The following is a 15625-nucleotide window of genomic DNA, read 5'->3' as shown; positions in this document are numbered from 1 at the left end:
TAACACAGGTTATCAAAGATGTGCCATCTGACAAGACCAAATTCTTCCAAAGGCAATAAAAACTACTAAGACAGAAACAAACTTAGAAACAGATAAAGTTTCTTGTAATTGGAAATGCACATTTACATGTGATGGATTATACTTAATTTATCCCAGAAAACCAAACAGATGTTAATCTGGCAGTGGTAATGGTGTAAACTATTTGTACAAAGATTTATGAACTCAAGTTTCCATCTGGCATATATCCATTTCTTTGACCTCATTTTCATGATTTAGTGACTCTTTCAAGAAACTTTTTATTTATTTCTCACGTATTATGGTAACAGTTAAACTACATTTGGTATTCTTATTCATGGCAAGGTCTACATATCCATTAGAATAGGTTCAGACTAACCTCGCCCTCGTTTTATGGATAAGTAATCAATGTTAAGTTTTTGTGGTTCTGTGTGATACAGATACTATAAGCCATATTTTAACTGTATTTCGTGTGTAGAAAGACTAAAATATGCATGTCCCTGTGGTAGGGGTCATCTAACATTGAACCATTTTCCTGGTTCATTGGTTAAAATTTCTGGTTTTAGGGTTACAGGTAGGTCCAATTTAGATACTGTAAATTCTTGGCAAAATTTCTGAATTATAACTTTAAGCAAAAGGTAAACAATAGTTAAGTGTATAGAAATATTGTAAGGTGTACATATCAGTCTGGCAGGATAACATATATGATATTGTCCCTTCTGATGTCTAAAATGATGTAATGTGATACCTGTAGTAAAACAGTTTAATCTTTAAAGACTTAAAACAAAGAAAGAAAGGTAATTATGATCAGTAAAAAATACTAGAGGGACATTCAAACTCATAAGTAAAAAATAAACTGACAGTGCCACAGCTGGAAAAGACAAAAAAACCAACAGACAAACAATAGTACACTACAGAAAAAACAACATAAAAAACTAAAACAGCAACTCAAACTCAACCAAAAACAGAGTAATCTCAGGTGCCTAGAAGAGTAAGCAGATCCTGCTCCGTGTGTGGCACCCAGCTTGTTGCTCTTGTTAGTATAAACTGTTAATAAGTCTTATTTGGTTGGTCACAAACAGGAAAAGGGGACAGGATTGTAGTACAGCAGCAATGCAGGTGAAACATTTTAGCATGTGCACCTTTGTTTTAAGAACTCGACCCTTCCCCTTTTTATTAGCTCACCTGGCCTAAAAGGCCATGTGAGCTTTTCTCATCACTTGGCGTCCGTCGTCGTCGTCGTCGACGTCGTCGTCGTCGTCGTCGTCTGTCGTCGTTAACAATTTTTCAAACATCTTCTCCTCTGAAACTACTGAATGGATTTGAATGAAACTTGACATGATTGTTCCTTAGTATATCCTGCACAAAATGTGCGCTTCGATTTTTGATCCGTCAAAAAACATGGCCGCCGTTACTTAAAATAGAACATAGGGGTCAAATGCAGTTTTTGGCTTATATCTCAAAAACGAAAGCATTTAGAGCAAATCTGACATGGGGGTAAAAATGTTCATTAGGTCAAGATCTGTCAGCCCTGAAATTTTCAGATGAATCAAACAAACCATTGTTGGGTTGCTGCCACTTAATTGGTAATTTTAAGGAAATTTTGCAGTTTTTGGTCATTATCTTGAATATTATTATAGATAAAGATAAACTGTAAACAGCAAAAAAGATCAGCAAAGTAAGATCTACAAATAAGTTAATATGACCAAAATTGTCAATTGACCCCTTAAGGGGTTATTGTCCTTTAATGACAATTTTTCACAATTTGTTCATCATATTTGCTAACTTTAAAAAATCTTCTCCTCTGAAACTACTTAATGGATTTGGTTAAAACTTAGCATGATTGTTCCTTAGATTATCCTGCACAAAGTGTGTGCTTTGATTTTTGATCCTTCAAAAAACATGGCCGCCGTTACTTAAAATAGAACATAGGGGTCAAATGCAGTTTTTGGCTTATATCTCAAAAACGAAAGCATTTAGAGCAAATCTGACATGGAGTAAAAATGTTCATTAGGTCAAGATCTATCAGCCCTGAAATTTTCAGATGAATCAAACAAACCATTGTTGGGTTGCTGCCACTTAATTGGTAATTTTAAGGAAATTTTGCAGTTTTTGGTCATTATCTTGAATATTATTATAGATAAAGATAAACTGTAAACAGCAAAAAAGATCAGCAAAGTAAGATCTACAAATAAGTTAATATGACCAAAATTTTCAATTGACCCCTCAAGGGGTTATTGTCCTTTAATGACAATTTTTCACAATTTGTTCATCATATTTGCTAACTTTAAAAAATCTTCTCCTCTGAAACTACTAAATGGATTTGGTTAAAACTTAGCATGGTTGTTCCTTAGATTATCCTGCACAAAGTGTGTGCTTTGATTTTTGATCCGTCAAAAAACATGGCCGCCGTTACTTAAAATAGAACATAGGGGTCAAATGCAGTTTTTGGCTTATATCTCAAAAACGAAAGCATTAAGAGCAAATCTGACATGGAGTAAAAATGTTCATTAGGTCAATATCTATCAGCCCTGAAATTTTCAGATGAATCAAACATCCAATTGTTGGGTTGCTGCCACTTAATTGGTAATTTTAAGGAAATTTTGCAGTTTTTGGTCATTATCTTGAATATTATTATAGATAAAGATAAACTGTAAACAGCAAATATGATCAGCAAAGTAAGATCTACAAATAAGTCAATTTGACCAAAATTGTCAATTGACCTCTTTAGGAGTTATTGCCCTTTAAAGACTTTTTTCACAATTTGTTCATCATGTTGACTTACTTTAAAAAATCTTCTCTTATGAAACTGCTGTATCAATTTCAGCCAAACTTAGGCTAAATGAGTTTCAGAGTTTCAGAGTATCTAGTATAAATTTTATATTTCATTTCCTTGTATGTCAAGAAACATAGCTCCTATGGCTAAAATAGAACATAGGAGAAAATGATTTTTTTTTTGCTTTTGAAGAAAATAGGACGATTCAAAGAACATTTAAATAAATTGGAAAGCCAAAATAATCATTGATGAGAGATTAAACCAAAAAAATTCAGGTGAGCGATTCAGGCTCTTGAGAGCCTCTTGTTTTGGTCATTTAGACTTCATGGAGAGTTGACAACAGAGAAGATCGGAGGTTTCAAATGTATGTCAATCAAATTGAAACTTGTATGTTCAGTTAAATGTGGTCATCCAGAACATTCATGAAATATTTGCCACTGGTTTGTGAAGGCATATTTAGCAACCAACAATCAATCAATCGTCAGTTCCATTCAAAATGTCAGCACAATACATGAATGACAGCTTACTGGGCAGTGGCGGATCCAGAACTTTTTGTAAGAGGGGGCCGCTCCAGTCACTCTTCAGTGATTCCCTATAAAATCAACCTAATTTTTCAAGCGAAAGGGGTGGCACAGCCCCCCCCCCCCCCCTTGAATCCGTCTGCAGGGGGTAGGGATCTAGGGGTCTGACCATCCTTTTTTGTTGATGTTGAATGCATTTGAAAGGGAACATATATTTGAACCCCCCCCCCCCTTTTTTTCTTCTGGGTTTGAGGCTGGACCCCTCATTTTAAAAAACTGCTGGAGTTGCCCCTGGATTGAACATTATCTTATATGTTATGTACTTCCACAAAAACCACTATTTCTGCAATATCCAATTAATAAAATACTTAGTTCTGACTAAGACTACTACCGTGGCATAAAATGCATGTGTTATAGTAGTCTCAGGTTCTGATGGTTCAGTTTCAACTAAATATTTTTGTTTCATGATTACTTCAAGAACATATGGAAGAATTATCTAAATCAAAGAAAAATAAACATTTTGTTTATCTGTATTCTGTATTCTTTTATCAAAAACCTTTGTAATTGTAATGTGCAATGAGATAAGATATATTTTTTTTTATCACCAATTAATAATATGATAATATACCCTGTAGAATAAGAAAATAATTGTCGTCCGTCGCGTTCCCTTGACATATCTTTTATTTTTGGTTATCAGATAAAATTTTGATAACAAATATGGCAGCCTCCATGGTTTGACAAAAACAAAATTTGTTTTTCCTTATATTTTTTCCTAGAACTTCAAATTGATAGATTATCAGAACCATTGATAAGTTAAAGACGAAATAAGTAAGATGTTATAGTTAAAATGTCTTAGCTATTTTGTATGGTATAAATTTAAGCATGAAATAAAGACGAGAAACGAAGGTATCCTCCCCCACTGCCAAGGCTGAAACAATCAAGCAGGAGACAGATTTTCGGGGGACCAGGAACTAATAGACATATTTACACTTAAGGTTCATGTGGACCCTATGGCTAAAATGGCCGTATTTTCACCTCAAAATTTTCTCTGAGTATAGGCAAACCTGTGCATCTGGACAAGTTTTAAGGCATAGCATGCCCTAGATAAATAGAATTCAAATGCATTGTATGATTTAGAAAATTCATAACTTAACTGGATTTTGCCGTACACTTTTTTTCGTCTCTGCAGAAGATGATGAAATTAACAAACAGTTGAGTTTACTTTGATATGGTCCACTCAGGTACACAGTTTAAATAACCAATTATTGTCAGGTATCTATTGTCCATCTAAATGTCCATGTCAATTAAAAATGCTCACTTTAATTTTTACCTGTGGGGAAGTTCTCAAACCTATTTCCCAACTTAGTTTATTTTGGCACCTTCTGGAGGAATGAAAAAAAGTGCACAGCAAAATCCTGGTAAGTTTTTATTTTTCTAAAACATAAAACATACTTGAAAGTCATTTATCTCTAGAGGGCATGCTATGCCTGAATTTTTTTACAGATGCGCAGGTTTGTCTGTACTCAGAGTAAATTTTGAGGTGAAAATACTGCCATTTTAGCCATAGGGTCCACATGAACCTTAAGTGAAATTCAGTCTATAGTTACCTAAATCTCTTGCTGCTGCTAATTACATATTGTTGCATTTTGTGTGCCTAAAAATATGACAGCTGTCACGATATTTTTTTATGGTATCCGGTCGTTCCGGCCCCAAACCGATCCGGCCCCAAGTCAATCCGGCCCCATAATAAAATAAGAAATAACTATATTGATCTTTGAGGAATTTGTGACACAGTATAAATGAAATTTGCAAAAAGTGTCCGATGATGGATGACAACAGGTAAGTGAAGTATTGGAGTACCAGTTAAAGAACTATTTTAAATCGATACGAAAATGATTGTTATTGTGTCGTTGGTTGTATAGCAGCTTCAACATATTTTAAAATATGAAGTTATTTTCCATGATAACTTTAACTTTAACTCATGGCGATTTCATTTTCTTTTTGTTCATACACAGAATATCTAAATAAATATTTACAGTCCACTGGAACCTATTAAATTTAACTCCTCATAATGACTTGATTAATCAAATCATTAGTCTTTCGTATATTTTTTTTTATTGAAGAATTTATTAGACTGTCATTTCAATAATTGCTTACTTCCATGTTCTTCATTTACTTCAGTTGGCCGGATCGACTTTACATTTGGGCCGGATCGACGTGGGACGGATCGACTTGGGCCGGATCGACGTGGGGCCGGATCGACGCGAAAGCTTTTTTTATGCATTAAAAGTGTTTTACCCTTGTTCGACTGTAAGTAAGTACGTCCCTACATCATATATAAGGGGGTCTCATTTGGGGGTTCTGTACCTGATCCCACTTACTGTTTTGTCAGATTCCTGTATCCCCCTTAAGACTATGTACGTAAGCAGTTCTCATTTTTTGTAATTTCCAGTCTTCACGGCACAATAATTTGACTTTCACGCTTACAAGAAAATCGGCAATCCCACGTCACGCTTAGACCTTAATGAGACCCACTTCCAAAATTAGTTACTGTTCTCTAACTTTAGTTTGCCTGAACCAGATGTTATGAGGTACAATGCGTATTAATACCACAAGAAAACAATTTAATAAAGTTTGATTTTTGGTGGCGTCTCTTTTACCGTTCTAAAGTTGCTAAATTTTTCGTTTCCATTCTCAACTTAAAGTTTGCCTCAACCAAATGTTATGAAACCTATATATACACAATGCTTATTACCACAACACTAAGATCAAGTTCAAATTTTGGAAGCGTCTCTCTTCCTGCTCTTTCGTTTATAACGTTATATACATGTACAAGCATCTGTGTCCCGTGGACACATTCCGCTTGCAGTGTAAAATTGTTATGTATTTATTTATATTCAACCTTTGCTGTTGTTCTTAAAATAACAAATTTTTATGAGCTTCATGTCAATTAAGATTACCGGTAAGTGATGTCACTTGTTAAAAATAATGTTTAAATTTTGTCTGGAAAGATTTGTGACGAATCAACTTGGGTTTGGATCCAGTTGCGGCTGGATTGACATGAAAGCTTTATAAAATCTACACATACTGCCAGTAAATGGGCGTATGACATTTGCGCTGATTTTTAAAATTTTCATTCTTTCATTTGCGCCGATTTCATTTTTTCATTTGCGCCGATTTTTTATTTGCTCCTAATTGGATTTACAGGTAAGTTAATACTTGTACATGTACTATACCGTGCAGGTGTATTGGTAAAATCTGTTTATAACCATAGGTTTTAGTTAATTTTGAATCATATTGTTCTGAACTTTGCTGTAATTGATGGACATATTGCACACTGCAACGAGCCGAGGAGTCAATTTTTTTAACCATCGGCGGCCACACACATAAGTACGTTAGCAAGACAAAGAAAAGATGGATTACGTTATTGACAATTACAACAAATATAGAAGAGACGAAATCACATGAAAGGAACATATTATATATGTTGCCTATAAATACTCAGCAAGAACAGATTTATGATTTTAATGTCTTCCGTTTTTATGGATTTGAATGCTGTAAATAGATTTTAAAATTTTTTATCTAAGGGTTTTACTTCTTGATTTTAAAGTATGTAAATATAGTGTACAACTGGATGACGGAAGAGGTCTATAATGATAAATATAACAAAAAACATGACTTGGATGGAGAGTTGTCTCATTTGCACTCATACCACATCTTCTTATATCTATTCACCTGTAATTAACCTGTAATTTACCTGTAAAAAAATCGGCGCAAATGAAAACAAAAATCGGCGCAAATGAAAGAAAAAATCGGCACAAATGAAATGCAGATCGGCGCAAATGCAAAACGCCGCAGTAAATAAATGAGTTAATATAAGTGTCTACAGTTAACAATAAGTCTGAACATGTCTAGATTTGTTCTCAATTTTACAAAACTTGAACAGAAGATTTTTAGTAATCAAGAATATAAACATACTTGAAAATTGATATAAATTGTCATCTTTTAAAATTATTATGTATTTAGCTGATCAATTTCACTATTATGTACTTTTTTTTTTGGAAGTCAGTGTTACAATATCACACTAATAGCAGCATTCAATTTCAAGACACAGTGTCTAACAAAACCCTAAATATGAATATTTTAATAGAAATACTTTTCAACATACAAATTTATATATAAAAAATCATATGAAATGAATTTATTTTGCCACTGCCAAATGACTGCATTGAGACTGGTGACATGCAATGACTACTGTCAGAATAGATAGTATTTCATAGATACACACATGAAGCTGTATATTTATATTAATGTAGTTACTTTTGATTAATGTCAGTGACTAAACGTTTTTCCTATGAAATTCTGACTCTATTGCAGCAGTTTGAACCATGGCCTCCATTTTGGACCAGTATGAAGAGGAATCTGCTAGAGCTGCCTCAGTCAGAGTAGCACCAGTACAGGAACCAGTAAGTCACTATGCAAATGGTTTATTTAAACTCTTTATAACTATTGTAAAAGTAAGTTAATTTTAAATTTTACATGAATCATGCAACAAAGCTTTGAATTGTGTACTGATCAAAATCTATATATAAATGGTTATTCCTACATGTTAGTCTTGTATTATTTTAATTTTAGTTTCTTGTGTACAATCTGGAAATTAGTATGGCGTTCATTATCACTGAACTAGTATATATTTGTTTAGGGGCCAGCTGAAGGACGCCTCGGGGTGCGGGAATTTCTTGCTACATTGAAGACCTGTTGGTGACCTTCTGCTGTTGTTTTTTTCTATGGTCAGGTTGTTGTCTCTTTGGCACATTCCCCATTTCCATTCTTAATTTTATGTTCATTAGATACCAAAGAGAAATATATTTTCTAAGTTACAGCTTTTACATTAATGCTAGCAAGACAAATCTTTGTTTGGCTTGCTTGCTTTGCTTGTATCAATGTTTGCTCAAGCATGGCAATTAAGATAGGCGGGGCTTCAGCTTGTTTACATCATACTTAAATTTTATTGGCCCTTATGTTTGAGGTTAAGGACACTAAATTTTAAAACATCACAGGATGACAAATATAAAGCGCAATCGCAGAAATGGAAGCCAAAAATTTGTATTTTTTTTTCTCGATGATATGCATTTTTATCATCCAACTTAAAAGGCTGTCGTCAAGTACTTTTTGTAAAACAAAATAGCTATTCGAACACACCTTCTCTGATTTTGTGATTCATAACATAGGTATTTTATTTGGCCCATATATTTCATCTTTTAGTACTGTGATTTGTTTATGTTATAAAGTCAACCTGTAGCTTTGCTATATAAAAATGATAGAATCTGAAGCGAGATGATGTATCAAATGTTCTTGCTTTGTACGTTTTCAAGACAAAATATTCATATCAAACACACCCTAACATAAGAAGGTGCACTAATTTTTCTCTTTTTGATACAATTGTTACCAATTTTTTTTTTTAAATTTCATGAGTCACATAATGGAAGGACAGACACGGAAATAACCGAACTTATAGATTGACATGTTCTCCGTCCGTGGTAATTTAAAAAAAATCGAGGTTATGCATTTTCTTCATCCAACTTGATAGATAACCATGTCGTCGACTTGATATCTAAGAAGAAAATTGTTATTTTATTTGTTTCTATTAACTTTTAAAAATTTTGTTACTATAGTAAACACTGATTACAGAAAGCATTTATCGCCTTCTCTATAAACAAAGAATAATCAGTTTGAAGGTTTACAAGCAAACATTAATCCAAAGTGCTCAATATTCAATAACAATAGACATAATAAATAAAATGGATGAATTAAGTCGTTCTTCTCCCCTACTTAATTTATCCCTTTTATTAAAAAATCGAGTGCACCTTCTTATGTTGGGGTGTGTTTGAGATGAATATTTTGTCTTGAAAACGTACAAAGCAATATTTGATACATCATCTCGCTTCAGATTCTATCATTTTTATATAGCAAAGCTACAGGTTGACTTTATAACATAAACAAATCACAGTACTAAAAGATGAAATATATGGGCCAAATAAAATACCTATGTTATGAATCACAAAATCAGAGTAGGTGTGTTCGAATAGCTATGTTGTTTTACTAAAAGTACTTGACGCCAGTCTTTTAAGTTGGATGATGAAAATGCATATCTTCGAGAAAAAAAACAATTTTTTGGCTTCCATTTCTACGATTGTGCTTTATATTTTTCATCCTGTAATGTGACAAAATTTAGTGTCCTTAACCTCAAACATAACGGCCAATAAAATTTAAGTATGATGTATACAGCTGAAGCCCCGCCTATCTTAATTGTCATGCTTGAGCAAACATTGATACAAGCAAAGCAAGCAAGCCAAACAAAGATTTGTCTTGCTAGCATTAATGTAAAAGCTGTAAACATAAAGTTTTTATGACTCAATGCTTTTGCGTGTAATATTTAATACAATATTTTTAATAATGTCATAGCAAAACAACACAATATGGTAACAGGCTAATTTCATTTCATTTTGCCAGAATGTAAATTTATTTCAGTGCTAACAGTTTTAGAAAGTTTTGATTGGGCATTTTTATGTTCAGAATTATATCTTTCTAAGATCTAGTGGTCACAATGACAAGTTTAAAATCTATTCAGAAATTTGTGCATGTTGCCCTCCAACATCACAATGAAGGGGACCAACTCTTAATTCATTAATACTTTTCTTTGATAGATTGGTCCAGGTTTTATAGATGCCAGATTAGAATCGGATATACCTATATTTAGCAAAAAGAAGGTGAATTTTAAGTAAGTATGATACAATTTTAAACCACCTTAACCTAAAGATATAGCTCTGTAGTAACCCTGTCTCAATTCTTCAGAAAATGTTTATACCCCCGCTTTAAAAAAGGGGGGGTATACTGTTTTACCTCTGTCTGTCCGTCCGTCCGTCAGTCCGTCCGTCAGTCAGTCCGTCCCATGAAACTTTCGTCACATTTTTCTCAGGAACTATACATCCACCCTTTCTGTAATTTGGTATCAACATTTATATATGTCAGCCATACCGTGTGATGCGTTTTCAGATTCATCATTGGACAACTTCCTGTTTACCGAACACTTGTCTGATTTTACACATGATACCCAAGTTGAAAATTTTCGTCACATTTTTCTCAGGAACTACAATACAAGGATTTCTGAAATTTGGTTTCAGGATTTATATAAGTCAGCTATACCGTGTGATGCGTTTTCAGATTCATCACTCGACAACTTCCTGTTTACCGAACACTTGTATGATTTTACACATGATAGCCAAGTTGAAAATTTTCGTCACATTTTTCTCAGGAACTACAATACAAGTATTTCTGAAATTTGGTTTCAGGATTTATATAAGTCAGCTATACCGTGTGATGCGTTTTCAGATTCATTACTCGACTACTTCCTGTTTACCGAACACTTGTATGATTTTACACATGATAACCAAGTTAAAAATTTTCGTCACATTTTTCTCAGGAACTACGATACAAGGATTTCTGAAATTTGGTTTCAGGATTTTAATAAGTAAGCTATACCGTGTGATGCGTTTTCAGATTCATCACTCGACAACTTCCTGTTTACCGAACACTTGCATATTTTTACACTATTAATATTATCCACTTGCGGCGGGGGTATCATCAGTGAGCAGTAGCTCGCAGTTTCACTTGTTTTGCCTACAAGAGGAACATAAATGTTTTTTGAGGTGGTATGCACTTCCAACACACATATAAGCTAAGGATTGTAGGCTCTGTCACTTATTGCAGAAAATTTGGTCATTTTATGATTTATTTATTATGTACTAACTGTATACTTTCTCAACTGCTACTTGATAGTGATTGAGTGATTGCTTAATAGATTTTTAAACACCACCTTACATATCATGGTAAGCATATTGAGGCGAGAAAATATGTACCAGAATCTACTATAGTTCACACTGAGTTGCACAAACATTGATGAACATTAATGTCAGTAAAAAGTTTTAAGGGTATATTTAATTGTTAATAAATATAACAGAAATAATTCATGCATAAAATTGAAAAGGGATTAACAACATGAACAATAATTTACATTTGTGCAACCTATTTTCGATTGTAATTAAATAATTAAAATTACATGTATAATATGTTTTTGATATACTACATATTCCTGTGTGTAATTTACCATAATCATTTCAGACCACCAAACCCAATAACTCACCTTGTTGTATGTAATAATTTCTTGGTGATGGCAATGAACAGTAATATATTACTACGCCTTGACCTTGAACATCCAGAACAACCAGATGGTAAGGTCAACGACAAGTATATAATATTTTACAGAAAACATTCATAATGGATTTATTTGATAACTGTATAAAAAATAAGAAGATGTGAATTGATTGTCAATTAGACAACTCTCCACCAGAGACCAAATGACATAAAAATTGATTTAAATTAAATATAGCAATATAATTACTGTTTTTAAATTGCTGAAATGAAATTACAACATCTTTAAATAAGAATTTTTACCATTCTAGTATCTGCATTATAATAATGATTATCAAACACTATGATGTTTGAGTATAACAAAAATGACGCCGGAGTCACAGACTTTCAGTAGGCAAAATATTTCAAGTAAGATTGGAGTGTCGCACACCTTAAGCTCACTATATAGCTATGGGCAAGGTTCAAATTCACAACCGAAGATCACCATAGGAAAAGTACTTAGACCACCTGGCCTTTGAGAAGGCTACATGCTATGAAACTGTACCAATGAAGCTGTACCAGTACCATTGATTGGATGTAATCAACTGTTCTTTTATTTAATCTCTGTCTGTCTAGATAATTGGTAGATAAGTGAAAAATAAGTAATTGAAATGAACTATTTTTGGTGTACACAGATTTGTCCTGTCTATTAGTTATAATTTTACAGAGGTAGAAATACCAAGAGCTGTGGAGGACAAAGTTCATCAAATATTCCTCGATCCTACGGGCCGTCATTTCATCATTAGTATGGAATCCACAGAAAATTATTACCTGTCCAGAAATTCAAAGAGACCAAAACCTATTGGAAAAATCAAGGTATGACAACTATAGATTATATTAATGATGCTTCAATAAAGCTTTTCTATAATTATCAGAATCCCTAATCAGGAGGAAAGCAAGCAAGAAGTCAGTTTTAATGTATTAGTATTATTTTTTCTAAGTTTGATAAAATTGCAGAGTTGTTGTCATACAAACGTATTCTAATATTTGTATTTACCGTAAAAAAAACCATAAAGTGTTCTCTATAGTTTGTTCTAAATTTTCTAAACTTTTGAAATCAAAAGAAACAAACTCTTGACAAGTGTTTAAAATTAAGATTGATGACCCTTTCTTCCATCAAGTAATAAGATATAGCGTTGGTTATCTCAGTCTGTATTTATTTGCAGGGTCATCATATAGATTCTGTGGGATGGAACTGGCAGAATGCCAATGAATCAACAACTGGTGCTATTTTATTAGGAACCAGTAAAGGTATTTATAAAACATTTTATTCATATTGTATACAGTTTGAATGAACTTATTTCAAGGAATTCAAATTATTTTTTTTTTCTTTGTTGAAATTGATCTCATAATATGATTATAATGAATGCCACATGAGTACAATAAAATCCATTTCCTGTACAGATTATTTAGAGTCAGTGAAGAATAACATGTTTGCTAAATTAGGGAATTTGATGTCCAAGGTCAAGGTCACAACTGTAACTGATAGACTTAATTTGGGGGAAGATGTTTGTTTCCATGTGGTATCTTTGGAACAGTATGGCCAACCTTTACTAAAAATGTACCTTGAAATGCCTTAAATCAGATGATTGATTTAGGGGCTAAAATTGAAACGACCATAACATAAAACACACTGAAATAGTTATTTGATATAAATAAACAAAAGCCTAATATTTTTACCTATTGTTAAAAAAGTTATGTGATGCATATGTTAAAAGAAAACAAAGTAAAGGTGCAGACATAAGTAAATGTGTTTACTTTATTACAGGTTTGATATTTGAGACAGAACTTACAGACAACGAGAATAGTCGTTTTTTCCAGGGAAGTCTAGACCAGTACCTCAAACAGGTAACAATTTGTACAATGATGTTTAATACATCTGTTTATATAGACTTGAAAATGAACTTATTGGTATAAAATTTAAAGAGTAATATTGAAGTTGTAATGTAAAACAGTCACTGCTTCCTCATTTAAAACTGAATGTTATATGATTGTCAATTGGGATTAATGTGAATTTCATGTGAGCAAAATTAGGCTGTACATGTGTAGACTATAACGAAACACTGAAAATGTGAAAAGAGACTAGAAATTGAATATCTATACAGATACATGTATGGCTTCACAAAGGGTAAATGACTCCTTATTTCCATATCAGCTGTAAAAGGCCCTTTAAGTATACCAAATAATTGTAGAAACAAATGAAATATAACATGACAAAGCAACGCAATGAATAAACATCCAAGAAAAATGAATATTTTCAGTTTGTATATCAATTTCTAGTTTAAGCTGCTTTCTAAATCAGAGGAGGTATTTTTCAGTGTTCTTAGCTTCAGTGTGTTTTTATTATTTATTTAATTTCAAAACATTAAATGAGAAACTTTTCTGATGTGTGCATGAGCCTGCAATATTATTTACATGTGCATTATTTATATCTATACCTGTTTGAGATATTTTGTGACATTGGCTATGAATTGACTTATTTATATGTACTAGGAAGCTGTGCAAATTAGCTGTGAACTGTATTGATCTTAAGCAGGCATACTTTCAACTTATCAATTTTACTAGTCTTTTATCTTTTTTGTAGACTTTGAATGTTCATATCAAATTTATTATAACAAAGAAAAATATATTGGTCTGAAGGAAGTCAAACCAAGTTCTTTATTGCCCTAGTCATTCTAGTTTGGAATTGTATGCAGAAAAATTATTCAATTATTGAGACAAATACAATTAGATCTTAAACAATCAGTTTATTTGGATTTTTTACAATTTGCCAAAGGTTTAGAATGTTGTAAAATAAAATGCATTATTATGAAATTGCACTGTTTTTCTAGACCAATATCAACAGCTGACAATTTTACATAATGCAATACATGTTTTTTTTATCAGTTGCAAGAATTTGTTTTGTGATATGCTGTTTTTTGCATTCAGATTTTATATTTGCTATAGTTGTTGTAAAGGATTTGAGTTTCAATATTTGAGATACATTATTGAAACTTATAATGGTAAAGGCTGTATAAGAAATGTCAGTTTATAGATAGATATCTTGTTCTCTGTATCATGGTAAAGGCTGTATAAGAAATGTCAGTTTATAGATAGATATCTTGTTCTCTGTATCATGGTAAAGGCTGTATAAGAAATGTCAGTTTATAGATAGATATCTTGTTCTCTGTATCATGGTAAAGGCTGTATAAGAAATGTCAGTTTATAGATAGATATCTTGTTCTCTGTATCTACCATTATGGTTTTCGTCTCACTTGACGGAGTGGCGACGACTATGGCAGCGGCGTCAACAATGTATTAGTTTGTGAATAGGTCTTGTTTATGGTGAACTACTAGTGGGAAGTCAAATATATTTGGTATGCAGTTATATTATTATTGGCACATCTCATTACTATGGAGATAATTTAGCCCTGCCCCCTCATCTATGGTCTATTGACTTTAAAACTTTTGCTTAGTTTTCATGTATTAGTTTGTGATTAGGTCAGTTTATGGGGAACCACTAGTGGTAGGTAAATTATGATTGGTATGCGGAACTAAACACATTTATTCAAAAACCAGTTGTTGGCATGACACAGGTTATGTTCTTCTCATATATGTTATGATGGTATGATACTAAACCCCTAACGGGAAGGATTGTTCCTGATGTTCATATGATGAAATCATAATCTTTCAGTCAGTTTAATTGAAGTCTGGAGCTGGCATGTCAGTTAACTGCTAGTAGTCTGTTGTTATTTATGTATTATTGTCATTTTGTTTATTTTCTTTGGTTACATCTTCTGACATCAGACTCGGACTTCTCTTGAACTGAATTTTAATGTGCGTATTGTTATACGTTTACTTTTCTACATTGGCTAGAGGTATAGGGGGAGTGTTGAGATCTCACAAACATGTTTAACCCCACAGCATTTTTGCGCCTGTCCCAAGTCAGGAGCCTCTGGCCTTTGTTATTCTTGTATTATTTTAATTTTAGTTTCTTGTGTACAATTTGGAAATTAGTATGGCGTTCATTATCACTGAACTAATATATATTTGTTTAGGGGCCAGTTGAAGGACGCCTCCGGGT

The 15625-nt window shown here is 32.9% G+C and overlaps 1 protein-coding gene across 1 annotated transcript in view; it reads left to right on the top strand.

Annotated features, from left to right (window-relative positions):
* Positions 1–4023: 4023 nt before the first annotated feature.
* Positions 4024–15625, top strand: part of LOC143082498 (vacuolar protein sorting-associated protein 18 homolog) — a 32583-nt gene continuing 20981 nt past the window's right edge. The window contains exons 1-7 of the mRNA XM_076258193.1: positions 4024–4140; positions 7690–7778; positions 10020–10093; positions 11494–11603; positions 12230–12378; positions 12729–12813; positions 13331–13410. Of these exons, the coding sequence (XP_076114308.1) occupies positions 7701–7778; positions 10020–10093; positions 11494–11603; positions 12230–12378; positions 12729–12813; positions 13331–13410 (576 nt within the window). The 5' untranslated portion in view covers positions 4024–4140; positions 7690–7700. The remainder of the gene's footprint in view (positions 4141–7689; positions 7779–10019; positions 10094–11493; positions 11604–12229; positions 12379–12728; positions 12814–13330; positions 13411–15625) is intronic.

Source organism: Mytilus galloprovincialis, chromosome 7 (assembly GCF_965363235.1).
Source record: "Mytilus galloprovincialis chromosome 7, xbMytGall1.hap1.1, whole genome shotgun sequence".
Lineage (NCBI taxonomy): Eukaryota > Metazoa > Mollusca > Bivalvia > Mytilida > Mytilidae > Mytilus > Mytilus galloprovincialis.
This window is presented reverse-complemented; position numbering and strand designations above follow the sequence as displayed.